The sequence below is a fragment of the Neolamprologus multifasciatus genome, chromosome 16, assembly GCF_963576455.1.
Source record: "Neolamprologus multifasciatus chromosome 16, fNeoMul1.2, whole genome shotgun sequence".
NCBI classification, from domain to species: domain Eukaryota; kingdom Metazoa; phylum Chordata; class Actinopteri; order Cichliformes; family Cichlidae; genus Neolamprologus; species Neolamprologus multifasciatus.
Genome location: NC_140454.1, coordinates 9,144,902 through 9,169,092, shown reverse-complemented (window position 1 = coordinate 9,169,092; position 24,191 = coordinate 9,144,902). Strand labels below are relative to the sequence as shown.

The window sequence follows — 24,191 nt, the reverse complement described above, 5'->3', positions numbered from 1 at the left end:
TGGAGCAGGTCACACAAGTATGAAGGAGCAGATTTATGGATACACTTGTATGTAAGAAGTAAGATCTTAAAATTTATCCTGGCTTCTATGAAGTTGCTGAAGAACAGTGGTAATATGAGGTCTTAACAGAGAGTTATGACCCAAGCTGCAGAATTTTGAAGAAGTTGGAGTTTATGAAGAGACCTTTTAGGGACACCAAATAGGAGGGAATTGCAGTAATCAATACGGGACATAATAAGACTATGGACAAGGATGGCAGCAGCATGGGGAGTAAGGAAGGGACGGAGTCTGTTAATATTACATAAGTGGAAGTAAGCAGACCGGGTTATGTAATTAATGTTAGACTGGAATGAAAGAGTATTATCAAGTATGACACCCAAACTCTTAACCTGAGGGGAAGGAAGGGTAGGAGAATTTTCAATGTTAATGGAAAAACTGTGGGATTTGGTTAAGATAGATGGTGTACCAACAAGTAAAACTTCAGTTTTATTACTGTTAAGTTTGAAGAAATTGGAGGAGAACCAGGATCTAATCTCAATAAGACAGTCTGAGAGGGAGGGAGGTGGGAGGGATGAATTGGGTTTAGAAGAAATGTAGAGCTGGGTGTCATCGGCATAACAGTGAAAATTTATATTATATTTTCGGAATATATGACCAAGAGGGAGCATATAAATAATGAATAAAAGGGACCCTAATACTGAACCCTGGGGCACACCAGCAGAAACAGGAGACTTGAAGAATGGGATTTAAATTGTGGCACATCCGCAGTGAACTTTGCTGTGAAAATGATATAAACAAAAGGAGCGCTGATTTCGGAATCTTCAAGTGTATGATAAGCTCAAAATAAGCAAAATTTCATGTAGTTGAACGTTTTTTTGGAAAAAACGGAAAACAATGACAGTTACAAATGTATTGTGCATTAAACAAATTCAAACGTGGTGATAGAGCCAGCTCTGTTGCGGGTCATTTTGACCCTACTGTGTAAATCCACTCAGAGTTGTCAAAAAAATGCACAATTGTCAAACAATAGCAACTTTACTTTCCATTAGATAAACATTTAGACATACAACACAGTTTGACTTTCCATAACTATTTGTAGGAACAATTTAGTCAAGGTTTCGTTCTTACAAACACATGAATCTTCCTTTTCCAGGAAAAAGACACAGGCAGACTATGCTTACAGGATGTGATGTGACAACACTAATGAAATATTGATGTGTCATATTTGTCCAAGGCGTATTTCATTGTTATGGAAAAAGAAAATATTAAAATCATGATGACCAATTGGAGTGGTGATTTCTATGATTTTGTGTATATAATTTGGCATTTCTTACTGATGTAGGCCAGAAATAAATACATGATATCATTTCATTCAGTTCAAACAGACACAACTGAAAGGTACAAATGTATCGTGCATGAAACGAATTTAAACGTGGTGCAGATGTGTGTCACAAGTTGATCCTGAAACGCAAGTCTGCCACACATCTGTTCGACCAAATCCAGTTAATCTGCGACGCCAGTTAATCTGGAACACCGGTCAGTCTTGCGGGGAGGACGACGAGTTTTTGACCAGATGGACAATAATGAGTTAGTGTCACTGACATTGAAATTCCGCCGAAGATATACCTGCGGCGGGGCTTGAAGGCGATGTCCGGGTAGAAGTATAGAGCCACAGGTGGAGAGACAGCCAGGCAAAAACGGAGCCGCAAAAGATCCGTAGCAGAGTACTGGAGAAGAGCTGTCGTCGGGTGATGGAAAAAAAAACCCAGGTATTATTATTATTATTATTATTATTATTAGTATTATTATTATTATTATTATTATTATTATTATTATTATTATTATTATTATTATTATTATTATTATTATTATTATTATTATTCCATAAAACGTTTTTCCCTAATGGTCCTCCATACCCACAGGGCAGGGCTTTACTATGGGTGGGCGGTCTCTGCAGGGAGTGGGCTTGCCCGGCGCTTTTTAATCCAGATGAGTCTGGATCCAGAGCTGACACAACCAAGAGGGGAAAGAAGACACACCACCCAGCAACATGACTGCACCCAGCAACACCTACGATGTTATAGTGGTCGGCGCGGGCATATCAGGTAGGCTGCACGTTAATGCCCATTAATTTCATTTAAAACATTGAATAAATTATGTATTTATTAATTTCAAATTGTATTTAATTATTGGCACATTTAATCAATTATTTAATGATGTATTTATTTAATTCATTTTGGCAGTTCTGACCCTGCGGCTGTCTTCATGAATTACTTTTATCTGCCAACCTCACCCATCAAACTCAGGGGGTGGGGTTAATGCTGTTCGAGTAAAAACCATTGCTTTGGCCTGGTGGCCAGTCTTTTTATTGGGCATTTCTCTAACTAACTAAACTTGCCTTTAAATACCCTGTTTGTATGTCACCAAATACACTTTAAATATTTTTTTTAGCCGAGAATGTAGAGGTTTAATCTTCAGATATCTGGTCGGTTTGTCAAGATAGAGCCTATTTGCAAAGGTGCTCCGATGATTTCGGAGATGTCTGCCCTGCTCAGTCTCACAGCAAAACCTGTGACATACCCATACTCCATATGCCAGAGGTCAGTGTATGACAAGCTGTTTATCTACTGTATACTCTGTGGTTGGTGAGCCAGTGCTCAGTGCTTTACTTGTTAGCTCTTCCTCCCCACATAATCAGCTGGTTGGCTGGTTTGTGATTTGTTGAGAACCTCAATCCCCCCTGCCCCCTCTATTTTTTCCCCAGAGCTCTCTCAGTTCATTTGAAAAGCAAATGTTATGTAATTGTATTTAAGTATTTGTATTGAGTTGTATGCCTACCAAAAAACTAATCAGTGTAAATGCACAACGGAAAACAATTAAAGTGGGAATACCTGTTGATGGTATAACAGTGTCCTAACTAGCATTAGGATTTTTGGAAGCCTTTTTTGTCATTAATTTTAAAAGACCTTTAAAATCCCTGTGTGCCTTTTGCTATTTCCGTTTTTTACAAGTACAGAAAGCACATATATTGCTTGAATCCTTATGTGTAAGTCCTGTTGGTGTCTCTGTCCTTCTGCAGGTTTGAGTGCTGCAAAGCTGTTGAAAGCCAGTGGGCTCGATCCTGTAGTGTTGGAAGCCAGAGACCGGGTTGGTGGTCGTACCTTCACTGTGCAGGTAAGGCAAAGAGTGACAAAACTACTGTAGGAGCGGCTCATAAAAGAGACAATCAGTAACAGCAATATAAATACTTTCCAGCTTTTTTAATTTTACAACCAAGATGGTGTATCTATTGCTTTTAATGAGCATACAGAAAAAAAATGACATTTATATTCAAGTCATTTATGAGCGTAGAAGTACAAGCATAGATCAGTTAGCCTTTTCAGAAATATCTGTGACATTTCTTTCTTTCTTTTTTGTCATGATCTAATTGCGAGTATGTGTCTTTTAGAATAAGGAGGCAAAGTGGGTTGATCTAGGCGGTGCCTACATTGGACCGACACAGAACCGCATCCTCCGTCTGGCCAAAGAGTACGGCATAAAGACCTACAAAGTCAACGAGCAGGAGAACTTGGTGCATTATGTTAATGTGAGTGTCTTTTTTTTTTATTGTAGATAATTTTCTACTCCAAGCTCTCTTGGTTTATGTTATCTCTGTGTAGTCCGTGACAGATGTGTACTCACGACATGTTCCAGATGTATTCTTCACTTTAAGTGAAGAATACTTGATATTCACTTGATGGAGTAAATGATGACAGTGTTCCAATGATGATGCACCATATCCTGAGTCTGACCCATTATCCAATAAAAGGGAAATCCAAGTCTCTGCTACCCCTCTGGCATCACGCAGTAGGCATGGCAACAAGGATCTTTATCAACATTTTTCAATTGCTACTTTCTGCTGCTGGCACATTTCCTGTCAGCTTCACTTTTGCATGAGCTAACAGAGCTAGCCTCTTTGCCATCAGCAGTAGAGTTTGAAGCATTTTTTGGGAATATTTTGTTTGCACTAAAAACAATTTTTTTGCACACAAAGTAAAACATTGTTATCATCATTGTTAACTTTAGTTCACTTGACTGTAATCTGCTAAATTAGCCACTCCCCACACACACGGTCGTACAGAACATATATACTCAGTGGAGGAGCTTGTTAATGATCTCAAGACTAGGAACAGTCACCAAAAACACCAATGGTTACACACTGGTTGTAATGGTCTAAAATTAGAGAATAATGTGGCGCAGGAGGTAGAGCAGGTCATCTATTAATCAAAAGGTACGGGTACGTTAGACATGCTAAAGTGCTTTGAGCGTTCAAGTAGAATAGTAATGTGCTGTATAAGAATCAATCCATTTACCATATACCAAATCTTGCAGCGCTCACAAGGTCTCCCTGCTCAAGAAGGCACATTTACAAACCCCTCTTCAGTTTGCCAGTGAACACCTAAAATTTTTAGAGAAGCCTTGGAAGAAAGTAATGTAATCAGATGAAAACAAAATCGAGCTCTTTGACAACAATTTAACCCACAGTGTTTGGAGGAGGAGAAGTGATGAGTATGACCTAAAGAACACAATCCCCACAGTCAGAGGTGGAAATATTGTGCTTTGGGCTGTTTTTCTGCTGTGGGTACAGGATGACTTCACCGTATAGAGGGGCCAGTGGATTGGACTATGTGCCGTAAAATCTTGGACAAGAGTCTTCTTCCATCGGCCAAAAAGCTGAAGATATGAATGAGTCTTCCAGCATGCCAATGACCCAAAATATACCACCAAAGAAACATAGGAGTGGCCAACGAAGAAGAATGTTAAGTTCATTTCGCAGCTTAGCCACTCTCCAGACCAGACCTTTCTACCAGTCTTGTAGAAAGAAAGGTGACCCCGCCCACCACCTGTTTGACCCTCCACCAATCATGTCCCACACCCCAGACTCACTAACAGCTTCTACAGCTTCTTCCCCTGGGCCATTTGGACGATTAACAAACACTACCCACCCCTACCCAACAAGTGTTACAGTGGTCGAAGACGGACGTTAAGAGTCCTGCTCCCTCTCTGGGCCTGTTTTTCCATCTACTCGTAGCTGTAACTAATGCCTTATAGAAGTGCTATCCTAAAAATATATTTTAAAAATGACTGCACTATAATGATCTCCATTGCCCTATGGGATGGGATCCTCAAATTATTTCCCTTTTACCAGCTGGTGGACTGAGCTTACCATTAAGCTGTGAGGGAAGTGGCTCCTATTGCTTTGGCTACCCTGTTATGGGTGTGGCAAAAATTAGGCCAAATGAAAGATTCTCAAGCCAGAACTTTTTAAACAGGAAAAAAACAACAACAAGAGAATAATCAGAATCTCAAAATTTCACAAAACACTTGATGCATCAAACACTGGAGGATAGCAAACAGGAACAGAGACATGAGACACAGACAGTCTGACAAAGAACAAAGAAAATACTATGACAACACAAAACAGATCTTGAACAGATCTTAGAATGCTATAATAATCACAGTGAAACCATCAGATAATGTAAAACTGTTTGCATTTTATATTGGCCAACAATGAATGCTCTGCAAGATAGAAATCCAAGAAATCTTTAGACTGACTTCAGAGGTGGTGTTTAGATATGATTTATTATCTTACACCTGGGAACCAATCCCTGCATCGGCAGTTCACAGCAATCAGTCTTTATTACCTATATTTTTATACCGTGTGTGTGTGTTTTACTACATTAGTAAAATTTTTAAATTGCTGTTGGTAAATCACAAACACCTGAGGCCTGCAGTTCTTGAGATGTTGTTCTGGATTCTTTTGTGACCTGGATGAATCATTGATGCACTCTTGGAGTAATTTCAGTAGCCCATTTGTGATCAACAGCTCTCCACTTAGTTCAGTCTTAGAAATGGTTTTCCAGACCGATAGTTGTCAGCGGTTTTGTCTTTCAGCTGTTTTTCAGTTTCTTCAGATCATGGCATGACGTGTCGCTCAGCCTACTATACTTTGTCAGACAGGTTCTACTTAAGTGATTTCTTGATTCAGCAGTTATCAGACCTGAGTGTGGCTAGTTGAAACTGAACTTTCCAAAGTTCAGCTTTCCAAAAAATGTGGTTGATCACAGTAAATTCACGATTTAGGACATGATAGGTTTGTTTAGCTTTTTCCTTACTAAATTAATGTATTAATTAATCGAATCTAATAATAATTTACTAAATTTTAAAACTAAATGTAGTTTAACAAATGAGAAATTAAGAAGAGCAAAAATTTTCCCAGTACTGTATATTGCAATAGGCAATAAAATAACTATTGATAATAGATGTTTGTTTCAAAGTCAGATAAGAGCGTACAATATAATTTGGGTAAAAGGCTAAGGGCAGTGATTAGCATTTTCTGTGGTTCTGTGAAATCTTTATCTTTAGATGGTTGTCATAAAGTCCTCCTCTGCAGTACAGTCACCTTTGTCTTCAAGTAGCGTTCTTTGGTCCTCTGATTGAGGACACTTCCCCGCTTGCTGGTGTGGAAGCAGATGTTTCCATTTTTCGTTAATTTATTTTTTATTTATGCAGCGCAAAATCACAACAACAATCGCCTCAAGGTGCCTTATATTGTAAGGTAGACCCTACAATAATACATGCAGACAAAAACCCAACAATCATATGACCCCCTTTAAGAAAGCACTTTGGCAACAGTGGGAAGGAAAAGCTCCCTTTTTTCCTGAATGTTTTGAATGCAGAGAGGTCTGTTAACACATAGTGAATGAGAAAGGTGACTGAAAACGAAAAACTCACCTATTGCTGCATAACTAAGGTAGGATTCAGGATCACCTGGTCCAGCCCTAACTATATGCTTTAGCTAAAAGGAAAGTTTTAAACCTAGTCTTAAAATTAGAGATAGTGTCTGTCTCTTGAATCCAAACTGGATGCTGGCTTCATAGAAGAGGGGCCTGAAAATGTAAGGCCCTGCCTCCCATTCTACTTTTAAATACTCTAGGAACAACAAGTAAGCCTGCAGTTTCACAGGAGTTACAGTATCCAGTGTCACACATAGTGAGGAGGCGAAGTTATTAACAGGATAATCGACCTCTGTTGGAGTAGCATTTAGGTAGCTGCTCTGCTCTGTGTTGGTACAGGGCATTGAAGATAACAGTGGGTGGATTATATTCTTAAACTTAATTACAGCACTTTCAGAAAGACATCTACTGTGATGAAGTCAACTCCCCACTGCTGTGTAATCAATTATTGTAAAAGGAAAGGATCAGACAGGAGAGGGTTTTCAGTTAAATGTTAAATGTTCAGTTTCTATGCCATATGTTAAAACAAGATCTAGAGTGTGATTAAAGTGGTGGGTGGGTTCTTTTACATTTTGAGAGAAGCCAATTGAGTCTAATAACAGATTAAATGCCATGTTGAGGCTGTCATTTTTAGCATCAACATGGATGTTAAAATCACCCACAATAATTATTTTATCTGAGCTCAGAACTAAATTAGATATAAAGTCTGAGAAATCAGACAGAAACTCTGTGTAAGGCCCAGGTGGATGATAGATGATAACAAGTAAGACTGGTTTTTGAGTTTTACAGCTGGGGTGGACAATGTTAAGCATCAGGCTTTCAAATTAATTAAAAGTCTGTCTTGGTCTTTGGTTGACTAATAGGCTGGAGTGGAAACATGCTGCCACACCGCCCCCTCGACCTGTGCTTTGAGGTTTCTGATAGTTAGAATGACTCGGGGGTGTTGATTCATTTAACATAATCATCCTGCTTTTAACCAGGTTTCTGTAGAGTAAATCATAAATTTGTTGATCAATTATTAAGTCATGTACTAACAGAGACTTGGAAGAGAGAGACCTAATGTTTAATAATCCACATTTCACTGTTTTACTCTTTGGTTCAGATGTGGATACTGTATTGTTCTTTCTTTGTGATTTTTTATGTTTAAGTTGTTTATTGCTGGTTTTTAGTTTGTTTTTTGTCTGTTTGGGAGCTGACACAGTCTCTATGGAAATAGGTTTTTGGGGGATAACAGGAGGAGAGGAGCTGCAAAGAGGCGTGTAAGACTGCAACTCTGCTTCCTGGTCCCAACTCTGGATAGTCATATTTTGGGGGGTTCAATAAATTTGGCCAGATTTCTAGAAATGAGAGCTGCTCCATTCAAAGTGGGATGGATGCCGTCTGTCTTAACAAGAACAGGTTTCCTCCAGAAAGTTTCCCATTTATCTTTAGAGCCCACATAATTTTTTGGACACCACTCAGACAGGCAGCAATTTAAGGATAACATGCAGCTAAACATGCACTCCTGGTCATTGCCAACATTGATTTGGCAAAGTTACACACCAATTCAATATTGATTTTAGTGACCTCCAATTGATGTAACTGGGTGTCATTACTGCCAGCGTGAATTATAATTTTACTTGTCTTCCCCTCTTCTTCTCTCCTCCTGTATTCTGTTGGCTGTGGTCACCATGGAGACAGACCTGTTGTTCTGTGCATGGGAGCAGCTACACATCATCAACGTCCCTCTCTGTCTGTCACTGACTTCTCTGTAACAGTAGAAAATAGACTGGTGCTATCGCCTTGCCTAGCTTGGAGTCACCACACCTAGTACTCCGATTACCACTGTTACCTTCGCCCTCCACATCTTCTCAAGCTCTTCCCTGAGCCCTTGGTATTTCTCAAGCTTCTTGTGTTCCTTCTTCCTGATGTTGCTGTCATATTAAATCGCTACATCTATCACTACGGCCGTCTCTGTCCGGTTGTCTGGTTGGTTTGCCACCACCATTTTGTCCGTCTGTATCTGGAAGTCCCACAGGATCTTAACCTCGAGACTTCCAGGTCATATTCGGCACAGATGTTTCTGTATACTATGTCGGCCACTTGGTTATGACGTTCCATGTATGCCCTGCCTGCTAGCATCTTGCACCCTGCTGTTATGTGCTGGATTGTCTCAGGGGCATCTTTACACAGCCTGCACCTGGGGTCTTGCCTGGGGTGATAGAGCCCAGCCTCTATGCTTGTTCCTGTGTTGCCATGATTAGCGCCTCTGTGCTGTCTTTCAGTCCAGCTTTGTCCAGCCACTGTGGTACTGACACTAACTAGCCTCTAACCTCCTTCCTTAAGCTTAGCATACAACCTCAGGGCTTGAAGTTGGCCTCTAGTGTTGTCCACCACATCCACATTGAGTTCCTGATAAAGACTCTTAGGGTCCTGTTGATCTTGTACAGGTCTAGGCATTCCAGTATCCAGCTGTGGGGCATTGAGTCATAGGCCTTCTTGTAATCAATTCAGGGAGTGCACAGGTTTGTCAGTCTGGTCTTGCAGTCTCGGCTGACTGCTCGGTCTACCAGTAGCTGGTGTTTTGCGCCTCTGGTATTCTTGCCCGTCCCTTTCTGTGCATCGCTCATGTACTGACCCATGTGCCTGTTCATCTTAGCCGCCATGATGCCCGACAGGAGCTTCCATGTGGTACTGAGGCAGGTTATTGGCCGGTAGGTGGATGGGAACAATCCCTTCTGGGGGTCCTTGAGGATCAGGACCATCCGGCTTTCAGTTAGCCATTCCGGGTGTCTCTCGTCAACTAGCAGTGGGTTCATTTGTGCTTGTTGGTGTTGTTCTCAAATTGTTCCCCTGCCACTGAGAGCACACCTTGACCGGTTCTGTGTAGAACAGCTGGTGTTATTCTCCTGCCTTCTATCTCTCTGGTGTACCTCTTTAAGCAGCTGGCTAAGGCTGTGAGTCTTTGCTTGGCAGTTTCCAAGGCCTCAGGTATTGGACAACTTGCTGTACTTCTTAGGCACCTTCTTTGTCGCACCTTTCTGCAGCTCCGATAGTTGGCTAACCTCCCTCCGTGCTACCTTGATGCCTCCAGTCTCCTTCAATGCAGTAACAATGCAGTTACAGCTGCATTGTTTTACAATGAATTGAAGAACTAAACAATTTTGATATTTTTTTGTTTTGTTTTTTTCCTTTGGCTCTATTACAGTGGTATTACATCACACAACACAATAAGTTAAGAGACTGTAAATAATAGGAGACATTATTAGTTTAAGCTGCAGCTGCAGACCAAGACAGTACAGTGTAAGTGTAAGTGTTATTCCAGAATTGTCTCTGAGCTGACAGCTCTGTGAGGCTTGGGCATTTCCACAAAGATGTATAGACAGTTTTTTCTCTTTCAAGGAAGTTTGTATTTAATAAGGTTTGAAATAAATGTTCCTGTCAAGCAAAGCTCTCAATACTCAAGCTCTCAAAAATCTCTCTAGCGTATGACGCTTGAGAGATTTTTGAGGTTCCATCAACACACATAAATGAATGCGCTCATACCATTGTTATCCTCCACATAGCTAAGGGAACTTTGCTAGAAAGCAACAAAAATTAATCTCTAGTTACAATTGTGGTGTGGCAACACTTTAGTGGTTTTAAACCCACCGTCACCTCTGTGTTTGACTGTCACCTCTGTGTTTGTATGACTTTGTGTGTGATTGAGAAATGCAGAAATAAACTAGACCAGGCATAAAAACTATGGCTTTAGATTATGGCTACTCTTATCACATTTAATGATTCATTATCTTTGATTCAGTTGTAAACATTGCACAAGCTGTTACTCCACTTTCCCCACCACTCTTCAAACTGCTTTCACAGTCAGTTAGAGGTCAACTGAAACAAATCTTTAATGGCAAATGCTGAAATGTTGTTCTTTGAATGCTGCCATCATTAAGCACAGTTTTTATAAGCAATGGTTGTTTGATGATTGAAGAATATTGTTTTGGTGATGATGGCCGCAATCATGTGTCCAACAGGGAAAGTCTTACCCGTTCAAAGGCTCCTTGCCTCCCATGTGGAACCCCATCGCTTTGATGGACTTCAACAACCTCTTTAGAACAATGGATAAGATGGGCGAGGAGGTAAAGCAGTTCTCACTATTAATGAGTATTCTTATTAATCATTCTAGATTGGTTTACTGGACAGGTTGCACACCTGCTACATGCCTAACTCATGCTGAACATCCTCCTGCATTTCAGATTCCCAGAGAGGCTCCCTGGAGAGCTCCCCATGCTGAGGAGTGGGACAAGATGACCATGCAGGAACTCTTTGAAAAACTCTGCTGGACCAGGTAACATGTTCAAAATGTTTCCCGTTTGTGCAGAGAATAGGTCTAGCTATTCATCCTGTTATCTCTGAACGTTTATATCCAGGGTAAAGTTGTATTGTTAAATCATGTGACACAAATGTTGAAGGTGGTCTCTAACTAAAGAAATGTTGTTTTATTTTCTAATATCTCATATGAGTCAGCGAGGCTGGCTGGTGGAGTGCTAGGTTATAAGCTAATGTTAGCAACCTCAGTTACTAAGGTTTCATGGGGGCAGCATTCTGCACAACAGACTTGGCATGAAATGCTAGAATTCCACTCACTGAAGCTGGAAGTCAAATTAACGCTCTTTGGTTAATTTTGGTTAATTGGCTAATTCCAATAAAATGATCTAAAAGGCTCCAACACCACAGTCACAGTTAAGAGGTCCAGTTCAGTGACTCAAACCTGCAGAGGTGTAAATGGTTACAGCTTCCTGTGTCAGCACTAATAAGAATAATAATTCTCATCCCTGCAAAAACTTTGAAAACTGATGCTGAAGGTTGTAGCTATTTCATAGAGGTTTTTGGTGGAGAAGCTTCAGTATATGATGCACTGTGAGTGAGAATGTTTTTGATAATCTAATTACTGTGTAAATTTAAAATATGCAGCTTATAAAAGTAAATGACAACAGTCCTGCACTAATTAAATGATTGTACTGCTTCAGCGTTTGAATTAATCCTGTAATGTATCCTATATTAAACTAAAATAAAACTTTAGTTCAACTTTGAAACTGCTCAAATGTACATTACATGCAAGTCTCTGCTGGAAAAGTAGGACAAGCAAACAGAAATCCCTGACATGGTGATTTATTTGTGCTTTGTTCACACTCTTACAGAATATAAAAATTGTGACTGGGGTACATGCAGTATTTAAAGACTTCTTACCTTCCATGTAATCTCTCCCAGTACTGCTCGTCGCTTCGCCACACTGTTTGTCAACTTGATCGTGACCTCTGAACCCCACGAGGTGTCGGCTCTCTGGTTACTCTGGTACGTCAAGCAGTGCGGAGGAATAATGAGGATATGCTCCACCACCAATGGAGGACAGGTATGTCCTCCTACTGATTACTGAATACCTACTGTTTGAAGTATTTACACATAGTGATCTTAAACATATGGATATGCAATTGGTATGCATTGCTTCGAGTGCAGCTGCACTCCTCCTGCAAAACGTGTCTTTCATCAAACAAGACAAGAAGAGGCTCACCTCGTTTCACCGCCCAGGACTGATTTAGGTTTAGCTCGTGCTTTCACAGCGACTGCTCGACAAATTCCTCCAAATGCCACAGAGGAATGCACACAATGTGTTTCTGGTCAGGGATGAGAGAGATGTTGACACTAACCACATGGAAATGGTCAGCACTGATTTAGTTTTGTGTATCGGAGCTTTGACAGCCCAAACCTCTCTCCACCTCCTCACTTCATCATTTAACATTTGCTGGCCTGGCTTTATGAACGTGTTTCTTTTGAATTAAGATGCAGAAATTTGTAGTGAAGGAAATGAAGGTGGACTGAGGATAACCGGTGCATATCACCAGGATAAATCAGGGGATTTTATCGGCTTCATTCCAAAATGGGAGTTTATTAGCCTTGCTGAGGGGTACCCAGTGGGGGATCAGAGTCACTTCCACCCAATATAAATAGAAACCAGTGTTGCTGCATCTGCTCTCCCTGTTGGTGCTCATTGAACTCTGCTCTCTTTGTGTCTCAAGGAGAGGAAGTTTGTAGGGGGTTCGAATCAGGTGAGTCAGTGCATGGCGAGGGAGCTGGGAGACCGAGTGAAGCTGCAGTCTCCAGTCTACAGGATCGACCAGACCGGAGACATGGTTGTGGTGGAGACCGTGGACAAGCAGACCTACAAGGTGAGTTGAGTATATCACCAGTATTTCCTTTGAAGTACTATTCTTTAAGGACACTTTTTATGTCTTTCTGTACATATTCTGCTATAGTCAGAAATATAATATTGAGCTGAAAGTGAGCATTTAAAGTCCAGTCTAGTAAATATTCGAGGAGCTCGATTAATGTTTATTAACGGTATCTAGCACCAAATCATCTCATGGCACACCGCACTAAATGGTCAAAGGGATTACAACAAGATGGAGAGAAACCCCTTTGAACAGAAAAGAAGTGAGGATAAAATAATGAGAGGAAAATAGAGGAAAGGCACTCAGAGCATCATGGAAGGTCCCTCAGCAGCATGGGCTTGTATCACAGAGAGGTGATTCTTAAACTTTACTCTAACGTTTTCCAATTTATGATACTTTGTACTTTTATGTCCCTGCATTTCAGAGGAAAATATCTAACTTAACTCACATTCATCTGTATGACGGCTGCAAAGGGAGACATTTTAAAACAGTAAATAAATAAATATATGTGCAGATGTACGTACAATCCTGATTCTGAAAAAGTTGATGCTGTGTAAAAATGTCAAATAAAAATAATGCAATTATTTTCAATCTCATAAACGGAGCATAGAAAGTGCAAATGGATATTAGCTCATTTTGAACTTGATGGCAGCAACTGTTCTCCAAAATATTGCGATGGGGCCATGTTTAAGACAGTTTAGCATCGCCTCTTCTTTTAACACCTCCTCAGCAACTGAGGAGAGCAGGTACTAAACCTTTGGGAGCAGGAAGTTGTCTCATTTATGTTTGATTATATATGTCAACAGTTCTGGCTCTCCGTCATATGTCTGTTTGTTTGTTTTTCATTTCATAATGCTCCAAATTAGTGAAAGGTCTGGACTGCAGGCAGGCCGGTTCAACACCCCAACTCTTTTACTTCTGCTGAAGCCTTTCTGTTGATTTCTCTGACCACAGAACAGTTTCCACTTTGCCTCAGTCTGTTTAAAATGAGTTTTGGCCCAGAAATGATGGCGGTGTTTCACCATCATGTTCACATGATAGAGCTTTAACCTGTATTTGTGAACAGTACAGTGTTCATAGACAGTGATTTCCAGAAGTGTTCCCGAGCCCTCTCAGTGATTTCATGACAATCATGCTGCTTTAGTGCAGTGATGCAGCAGGGCCCAAAGATCATGGGCATCCATTATTGATTTTCAGCCTTATCCTTTGCACACAGAAATTCCTCCAGATTCTTGGAATGTTTTGATGATATTATTCTTTTCAGTTTATGTTGAGGAACATTTTTCTGAAATTGCTCCACAATTTGTAGAAACAGTTTTTATAGCTGATCATGTCACTTTGAGACATGTCACTGCCATCAAATTCAAAGTGAGCTTTTTGTTTCTGTAAATAATAATAGTAGATTTCTGATATTTTTCTGTATATGTGAATAAAAGATGGCTTTCTGAGATCGGCAAGTCACTGCATTCTGTTTTCATTTACAGTTTACACAATGTCACAACTTTTCTGAAACTGGGTTTGTAGACACAATTGATTAGTTCAGTCCAGTGCTTCCCAACCTTCAAATGGCCCACAAAACAAATAGTCAGAATGACTTTGCTTATATGGATACATCACCGTTAACAAGCTGATAAGATAATGAATAATGACGCTGCTCTTATGTTTCAGTAGATTGTGAATGCAGGACTTTCCTTTTACTGTTTTCCTGTTACTGCAGCCATGTTTCAAATAACTGTTGTAGCGTTTGTTTGATTTTATTATGTATTAGGAAATGAAACAGATACTATATTTATACACTACATAATGTGAGATGATGCAGTCTGAATATGAAACATCCATGTATCTGTAAAACAGTAACTCCTTCACAGTGTTACTCACAAACTTCACTGGCACTGCTGCTCTTTGGCTGCCATCTACTGGCTGCTTGGAAAAAAGCAGTTAAAATGTACATGATCTGTGTTACTTTGTTGATTAGGTTGATTGTTTTCATTTATTTGTTTATTTATAAGGAACCCCATTAGCTTCCACAACAGTGGTTGCTAGTCTTCCTGGGGCCCAAACCATTGAATACCACCAAATAAAATGTTACACAATGAGTTGGATGCAGAATGTCCACATAATTTGGCTCTTACATCCACAATAAGGTTTTACAATTCTGAAAATGTAAACATGTAAATATTAAAAATTATAAAAAACAAAACAAAACAAAAAAAACCCACTCAAACAAAATACATAATTTCCATTACAAGTGACATTACCCTCTTACAATTTTTACAACTAAATTAAAAACTTCTTAAATAGGCTTTTAGGTGATTTTTAAAATTATGAATAGAAGCCAATTCTCTAATTGCATAAGGCAACTTATTCCACTGAAGAGATGCTCTAAATATAACAGAGTTTTTCAAAAAGTTACTTTTAACTCGAGGAGTTACTAAATTGTGGTTAGTTGAGAATCTTGTAGCATGATTATGTATTTCATCTGGATGCTGCAACTAAGCATAAAAAAAGTGTGGTGTGTTTACCAGTATTGCTTTCTTTAAAAATACAAGTAAGCCATAGTATAATTTAGCTTGTACAGAAAGCCAAGAAAGTTTATGGTCAGATGGTCCATTGTAATGAATTATGGGACAGCGTTTTCTCCTCTCTTTTCATAAAGGATAGTCCAGTGTATCCTATATTAAAGGAAGCATTGAAGCCTCTTTCCTTAGTATTTGGAGAATTGCAACATCTCTTACTATGGCTGATGACTACCATGCAGACACTTCTGGGTCACACCTTTCAGTTATAAACGGACTATTGGAACACACTGTGTACTGTCTCTGTCTCTGTGTTAGGCCAAGTATGTGATCGTGGCCACACCACCTGCTTTGAATCTGAAGATGCACTTCAACCCTGAGCTGCCCCCGCTGAGGAACCAGCTGATCAACCGTGTTCCCATGGGCTCTGTCATAAAGTGCATGGTCTACTACAGAGAGAACTTCTGGAGGAAAAAGGGTACACAGGAAGTGAAAACACAGAGAGAGCGAATGCTGTTCAAGATGATGCCATTTCTAACGTTTTATTGTGTTACCAGGTTACTGCGGCAGCATGGTGATAGAGGAGGAGGGCGCTCCCATCGGCTTCACCCTGGATGACACAAAGCCTGATGGGACTGTACCTTGTATTATGGGGTTGGTACAGAGCTTCAAACAGTTCTCTGTAATTGTGTATATTTTGTATTATGATTCCATATTGTACACTACATCGCCAAAAATATTTACCTGCTGCAGGACAGCTTTCAGACCTGAGTTATAACTATGAACATGTGGTCTTTTCTATCCTCTTTAGACCAGTCAGTGACCCCCTGGTAACCACCTGTCAGTAGGGAAAAATGTGTATTCGTCCATGATTGGTTGGCAAGTGGTTACTGGAGGTTGCCAGATAGCGTTAAGTGATATCAGCAGCCCCAAAGAAGTATACAATGCTGCACCATGATGAGTGCTTTAGTCATCATTAGGGTGGAATACACATTTTTTTCACTAGCAACCTGTGATTATCAGAGGGTTACTGACTGGCCTGTAGGCTTGTGTCTCAGCTTTACCATCTGACTCTGACCTAGTATTCTCACATGAGCTCCTGCAATTATTTCCATACAGTGTAGGACTTGAATGGAGCTAAACACAAGTGATAAAGTCATCCAACCAGCCACACATGCTCATGTAGTGTTTTCTCTTTTCATTCTCCCCCCAGGTTCATCCTTGCCCACAAGTGCAGAAAGCTCTCAAGCCTGTCCAAGGAAGAAAGGTAGACACCAGTGGACAGAGATGGAAAGAAACTCTCACGAGCTGTGAGATCAGTTTAATCCCAACTCCTGTGTTGTTGTGTTTAGGTTGAGAAAGATCTGTGAGATCTACTCCAAAGTGCTGGGCACAGATGAAGCTTTGCATGTGAGTTTGGGTGCAGAGTGGTACACAGTCATGTGGATACTGTGGAATCACTTGACTGACTGCTCATGTGCCTGCTTGTTTCCTGCAGCCGGTGCACTATGAGGAGAAGAACTGGTGTGAAGAGGAGTACTCTGGAGGCTGCTACACAGCCTATTTCCCCCCAGGAATCCTTACTCAGTTTGGCAGGTGAGTCTCTCTCTCTCATGTGTACACACACAAAAAAAATTAACATAAATACAAAAGTGCGATCTTTTCATTTCAATTGACTTAATTTATTTGAATGTGTCAGCTGCTGGATATTAATGGCTAATATATGTTTCAGCAGTATTTATGATTATTTCTGCAAATTATCTATTATTATTATTGGGGACGACTGACCCCTTCAGGTGCGGGCTATGTAGAGGGCTAGGGGGAGGGGCCGCTGGCCCAAGGACTTATGGGTCTATACCTGATGTTAATGTTTCTAAGTTGTAGCATTATAACGGCTGCTACAGTTAACATGTGTTGATTTGTCATTGCTGTTGTTAGTATGTAACATTACTGTAGCTGTGTGTTCTGTGCTTAGTGTGGCTGGCAGAGCACTGTGATTTTGAGCACTTCTCTCTATTGCTGTGTGTGAAAGGGCATTCCTAATAAAAGGCTGTTCTTCCTGTAGCTTAGCGTTGAGGCTAGCGCAGGAACAGCAGGTTGAAACAGAAGTCTCTGTCTCCTACTTCGCCTGAGCTCACCACAATATGTTTCAGCAGGATTTGCACTTATTTCTGCAAATCAGCGCCACTCGTACTCCATAAAATGACCCTGCCTGCCTGTGCACAGTTCCAGAGGGGACTCACTGAAATCACAACACTTTGTGTGGCACAGATAATTATGTTTACAACACAAGCAATACTGTGATCTCATAATTCATCTTTTTTAAAGAAAAAAACTGACCTCCTGTTGGAGGCATTCCTAACTGAATGGTGTTGTTGCTGCATTTCATGGGTTTTATTGGAGTGTGAACAAATGAATGCATTTTCAGTACAGCGGGACGTGTCCCCAGGATTTGCCCATTAAATCTGTAGCTGTACACACACATAAAACACAATCTAGTGCCGTGGCTGTTTGCAGGTATCTGATCGATTGCAACTGGTTTCATTTATTAGTCGAAGCTGCTTGTTGTACAGATCCTGGTGCATATGTTCACTATTAGAGTTTTGTTAACCTCCATATGAAAAACTGAAACTCCTTGTTAATCGTCACGGGAACCATATTTCATGTCTAAATATCCTCACCAGATGTGCAAATGTGTTCTCACTCACAATGAAAAGTAAGCTGGAGTTGGAAACCTAACATTGTGCTTTTTTATACAGAGTAACTGTTTCACATACCGGGTGGCCCTGCAAGAAATAGAGTTAAAGCAAAAGTCCTTTCTTTGGTTCTTTAACGTTGAGCACAGTGGGGGTGGGAAGATTAATCCAAAGGAAATGCACTTTATGTTATATAATCCCATATTGCACTTATTCAGGTGAGATGATATTCTTAAATGAAATGAATCAGTACAATGCTGGTGCATACATTAAAAATAAAACGGTGTTTAAAACCTGTAAACCAGTTTAACCTCTGAAGCCTCTCCTGTTTCTCTCTTTTTTGCTCTTCAGAGTGCTGAGAGAGCCGGTGGGCAAGTTGTACTTTGCGGGCACAGAGACGGCCACCGAATGGAGTGGCTACATGGAGGGGGCCGTACAAGCTGGAGAGAGAGCAGCCAGAGAGGTCAGAGAGCATTTAACTACCTGCTTTTCACTGCTACGTGTTAGCAAATACCAGTTCTTACCAGTTTAAACACCCTTAGAGGCAGGTTACTTATATATACCAGGTGGAAACCACTTAAATCATGCAGCTGACACACCTATTAGTCACACCTCAGCCTGCTCCTGGTGTTGTGGATGCTCAGCCAGCAGCGCTGGGGGGTCAGCTGATATCAAATCATGACATCCTCCCCTCTCATTTATGTCTGAGCACAGCTGACTGAAACAAACCATAGGATCAAAATGGTCCTCCCCACTCAGTCTTCTAAATCTCTCTTTAAGACACTCGCCTGCTGCTTGCAGTTTATGTCCTTCTTCCAAGGCATTAACATTAGGTTTGGTTTCCTAAGATACTCCCCCATGTGTTCATGTTCCTCCGTGTTTCTTAGCTCTGGCTCTTTCTGCAGAGTAGGTCAGTTACAGTAAAGGCCAGTCAAGTGTGAGTAGATTATCTGAGTGCATTAAACATAAACATACACTTATTCTTCTTTTTATTACTTAAGTTAAGTTGGTGTGTTGTGTTGTATGTAGTGCCAACGTGGGACAGTTCTCCAATTTCATTGTGCTATTGTACTATGTATGACTGTGCAATGATAATAAAGAGTTATCTTATTAACATCACCCAAACTCAAAAATGTGTATCATGTTTAAAATTTAGACTGTATTTTGATCCTTTTGAAGTCTTTGACTGACACCACCAATGTCTTTTCGCAGGTCATGTGTGCGATGGGTAAACTCCAACCTAATCAGATCTGGCAACCTGAGCCTGAGAACGATGTAAGAGAAGTCCTTATGCACCAAATTACAAGTTGGCTTTTGATTAAAAAAAAAATGAACAATCAGTGGAGAAACACTCTGAAATCTCTCGTCATGAATCCAAAACACTTTTTTACCATAAATGATACTGTGAAAAAGATCATCCTGTAACAAATGAGAAAAAAACTACCAGACGAGACCTTAATGTTTGTGTTAAACCAGAGAGGTCATTTTCTCCCTCGCTTTCTATACAATCATTTGCAAGCAGAAGAGTTGCCCCCTGCTGGTCATGTAAAAAAATGCAGGTTTAAGACACCTATGCATTGTTTACACATTATGAACCCAAGATTACATAAGTTGTATATTGCCAAATCATCTATCAAGTATCTAGTTAATATCATGCACATGAAAACGGCAGATATCTGATATCATCATTCCCTCCGTCCTGCAGGAAATCCGGGCACTCCCGTTTGTTACCACCTTCTGGGAGAGAAACCTGCCTTCGGTTGATGGTTTCCTCAAATTCTTAGGAGTCTCCACATTCCTGTCGGCTGCCGCCGCAGCTGGCTTGGTAGCCTACAAGAAGGGCATCATCCCCCGGAGTTAAACCACCCTGTCGTCTCACTCCTCCACATCTCAAGGGAACACGTCTCAATAGACACTTGTGTACTTCCAGTGCACTACTTTATGGGCCCAAACTACAGAGTTGTGACCTACATAGTGTATACATTGTTTTTTGAGAAACACCGTGATGTAAGAAGGACTGCTCAGCTCATGCAGAAACACTAACACACTGTTACTCTGTCCACAAACGAAAGAGAGAATGAAGCAGGTGAGAAGGGCTGACTGAAAGGTGTTTGAGAGGAGTGACGAAAGCCTAACTTCAGTTTAAAACATCCAGACTCAGATTGTGAAACCAATGAAGGAAAAAAGATCAGAATCAGTTCGTAAGGGGAAACCTTCTCTGTCACTATTACTATCCTATACAATGCCAATGAAATCCACTGTGTCGATTATATGTGAGTTTATAAATGTCGCCATGCTTACTGTGTGTATGAGCCTTGTCTGTGTCGCATGCTTCGGTGAGCATGCATTTGTGAGCGTGTGGTCATCAAAGTTTCTGTACAAAGTTTGCGAGCGCGTGTGCATGAGTTTCCACTGTGTGTCTAATTACCTCTGCTGATTTTAGGTGCCGATTTATTCTGGCCAAGCAGCCGTAGCTGTTTGACGAAATCCAGTGACTTCAGAAGAGAAAAGAGCACCTAAAATGAGTTGGTACTGCGTGAAATTGGCAATGTTGTTTCTCTTAAATTTAAATTTTATTTAGATCCCAAAGTGCAAATTATGTCCCCTAATATGAAATTACTGAATTCATATAGCTAATTGTCTCCTTCATGCTAACTCCTTTCATATAAATCCTCTGTTTAAACTATAGTAAGTCTTAGGTATCAGCAAACACAGGCTACCAAATATGGCCACCAAAAATTAACACGGTGCCAGTCTAAGTACTGAACCCATAAATTTAATTGGTAATCCATAACCTAATGGTTATAGTAATGATTATTATAAAGAATAATTAAACACTTCTCACTTATAGTTACTTGTTGTTTCTTTACGCCCTTGTATAAATTGACCAGGAGTGACCTTGAATGCTTCAGGCTTATAGAACAAAACGACTGGTGTGCATCATAAGTTAGTGCGGATGGTCTCTCCCTGTGCAACTAGACTTAGAAAAACCCAGAAACTGTTCTGATTGTCTTCAAACCACAACTTTATTGATATATGCTGAGGTGTCAAAACTCATCATTAAGGCTACAAAGGGGATGTCGTCAGTGTCTCTTTATGGAGTAAAGAGTTCAAGTTTATCCAGACTGAACACAGAGCAGGTACAGATGTTCAACAAATAGTTATGTTTTCTATATTTTTAATCTTCAAGTATACCAAATTTTTCATATCCATAGATAAAAGCGTGCATGTTTTATTAATAAGAGCTCAGAAGTGGGGCTAGAAGGTGAATGCAGCTTAGCTTTTTGTGACTTCTCAAACAATTTAGTTTTTTCCTGTAGTTTCTCTTCAACAGGAACTTTAGGCTCACGTACATAAGCCAGGAAGTGTTAAGACAGACCAGTTCACTGTTAGAATTTGTGGGATTTGTTGACAGACAAAAAGAAAAAGTCATCCTAAGAATGAGAAGAGTCAGCCTTATTCTTTTAATGGAAATGTAGTGGTGTCCAGCTGCTAGTGTGGTAATCTATCGGTCAGAATGACGGAAGCATTTGAATGTATTTTCCTCACACTAGATAGCAAAACCACCACGCATGTGTTAAGGTAATCACATTTTTCACTTGTGTATTTTTACCTTTTCACATTCACACTTCAGATAAACACAATCCCACCGGCTCTAAGGCATCCCTGTAACAAGTGTTTTGATTTGTTTAGGAAAAATTAAACTGTCTTTTAGAGAAACTTTAAAGAAATGACATTCTCGCTGAAAAACTGACTCGCTGCAACAAAGGTTTAACTACTGGCCGCTCAGCAAGCAGTGTCGTCAGCAATCATTTGTCCGGGTAAAATCATTTGTCGGGGGTGTAGATGTAAAAGCCAACCTGCTGCACAGTCCTCTGTGTGCAGCTCTTTATGCCCACTACAAGAATCATGCTGTTCTTGTCCCAAAGATGTTTGTGAGTGTAGTTTATCTGTTGTGCCTTAATGGAAATTGTAACGTTTTTCTCATTTTATCGCAAGTGCCTGTGACTCTGACACTCTCAGCCCTCGTCCCTCTTTCCCTCTGGTAAATTCCCCTTACCTGAGTTATGTCCTCACTGCAAACTTGACTCAGGTAAAGCCGGGTGTAAAAACACAGCATCAGAGCTCAGACTGTTAAGGTGATCCCTCTGCTTATCTCTGTGTCCGTGTGTGCTTTGTGTTGTGCCTGCAGCGCTTCCTCCCTCATTGTGGTGTCCCTCTCCTGTCTGACCCTCAGTCCCAGTGCAGGTTTTATGCGCAGTTCTAGAAGTAATGATTGAATAATAATAATGTCACTTTTTGAACATTCACTAAGTGTTTGAGTTCATGGTTGGCTGAACAAACAAAGCCAGCAAATTCCATCCACCCTGTAGAAAAACAACAACAAAAAACTACAGCACTCACAACAAACCATCAGCAGACGTGATGCAGCGTTATTCATTATGGGGTTTTTCTGGAGATACCCCCCCTTCCTTTGTCCCTCTGTGCATATGAGCCTTCTTAACTATTCCTGTGACCTGCTCTTTGATGTCTTCGATTCCTCATACAAAGCTGGTGATATTTAACAAAATGTGAAATAAATCTTTTACTCGCCTTAACCTGATTTATTCTGGTGTCGTGTGTGTATTATAAGTGTCATTATGTCGACTCAGAGCAGAGCTACAGCCCAAAGGAGTGAAAACAGTGGTGTAATAGTTAAGAAAAATGTGGGGTAAAATCATTAAAAGCTAGTCCAGTGCCCAATGTGCCCAGGAAGAATAAAACCGCAGTTCCAAAAAGGACACTGTGTCATTTGTAAATAAAACCAGAATCCAATGATTTGCAAGCAAGAGAACATATATGACATATCAAATGTTTAAGCTGAGTCAGTGTGCCATTTTAAGAAAAATAAAAGCTCATTTTGACTTTGATGGCAGCACCTGGTTTAAAAATAGTTGAGATGGGGCAACAAAAGCCAGGAAAAGTAAGTAGTGCTAAAAAGAAGGTTAGGTTAAATAGCATCAGATCAGTAACATGACCGGAGTGTAAAACGAGCGTTTCAGAGCGGCAGAGCTTCTCAGAAGCAAAGGTGGATGGAGGTTTACCAATCTGCAAAAGACTGCCTGTACAAATTATGGAACAATTCAGAATAATATTCATCAACATAAAATTGCCATGACTTTGAACGGGGAGAAATCTGTGTGTGCAGGGGACAAGTCTGACAATCGGTATTGGATGTCTGTGATCTTTGGGCCCTCAGATGGAGCTGAAGTGAAAACAGATGTGGTTCTGTCATGAAATTCACTGCATTATCCCCAAAACACACCCAGAAATCACCCGCTGTGAACACTAGTGATGTGTCGGTCGCGAACGAAACGGCTCTTAGAGCCGGATCTTTGAAGTGAACGACTCGAGCCGACTCCTTATTGGGACCCGTGGGTTTTTTTTCTCTTTCTCTCACCCTCTCTCACCTTTTTTACGCTTCACTCTGCATGCGAGCCTTGCGCTTTGCGCTGGGAAGAGGGGGGAGGGGCGGTAGTTACACTCGCACAGGAACAGAGCAGGAGGGAGATAGAGAGCCAGGGACAACGTCACATTAGAAATGTATAGTAATCATTCACAACTATTTTCAGTTGCAGATGATAAAGGATTCAGAAAGTTTGTTCATGCAGGTCCATATGACAGAGAATGTGCATCTTCTTTTTGTTTTCATATTTTAATTTATATTTAATTGTGTTGTGTTTTGTGTTGTTTTGTGTTGTTTCACTTTAAATTTGTTTAAAAGGGAAAAGCTGAAAATGTAAATAGTTAAAAGTTGAAATGTAAATAGTTGGTTTTTGAATTATATGATTTATTTATTGCATTTTATGTGGAGTGAATAAAAAAGTATATTTAGGGTGGCTGCTAGAGACAAAGCACGTACAAACTCCAAAACACGTGCAAAACACAACAGAAGTGCTCCAGGATGCTAAGCGCAGTTTTGAGCTTTTGTTATCTAGAGGCTACACAAGCCAGGAAGTACCATCG

The 24,191-nt window shown here is 40.4% G+C and overlaps 1 protein-coding gene across 1 annotated transcript; it reads left to right on the top strand.

Annotated features, from left to right (window-relative positions):
- The first annotated feature begins 1,975 nt into the window (after nt 1-1,975).
- Nucleotides 1,976-22,788, top strand: LOC146500251 (amine oxidase [flavin-containing]-like). Its single transcript, XM_085135324.1, has 15 exons — nt 1,976-2,105; nt 3,080-3,174; nt 3,449-3,586; nt 10,778-10,882; nt 11,000-11,091; nt 12,015-12,156; nt 12,821-12,970; nt 15,808-15,967; nt 16,047-16,143; nt 16,703-16,756; nt 16,842-16,899; nt 16,988-17,085; nt 18,537-18,648; nt 19,398-19,460; nt 19,891-22,788. The coding sequence occupies exons 1-15, from the start codon at nt 2,051-2,053 to the stop codon at nt 20,044-20,046; spliced, it is 1,575 nt and encodes a 524-aa protein (XP_084991450.1). The 5' UTR covers nt 1,976-2,050; the 3' UTR covers nt 20,047-22,788.
- The last annotated feature ends 1,403 nt before the right edge of the window (nt 22,789-24,191 follow it).

Coding starts and splice junctions, on each gene's coding strand:
- LOC146500251 (XM_085135324.1), top strand. CDS start 2,051: ATGACTGCACCCAGCAACACCTACGATGTTATAGTGGTCGGCGCGGGC. Junction 2,106..3,079: donor GGTCGGCGCGGGCATATCAG/GTAGGCTGCACG, acceptor GTCCTTCTGCAG/GTTTGAGTGCTGCAAAGCTG. Junction 15,968..16,046: donor GAACTTCTGGAGGAAAAAGG/GTACACAGGAAG, acceptor TTGTGTTACCAG/GTTACTGCGGCAGCATGGTG.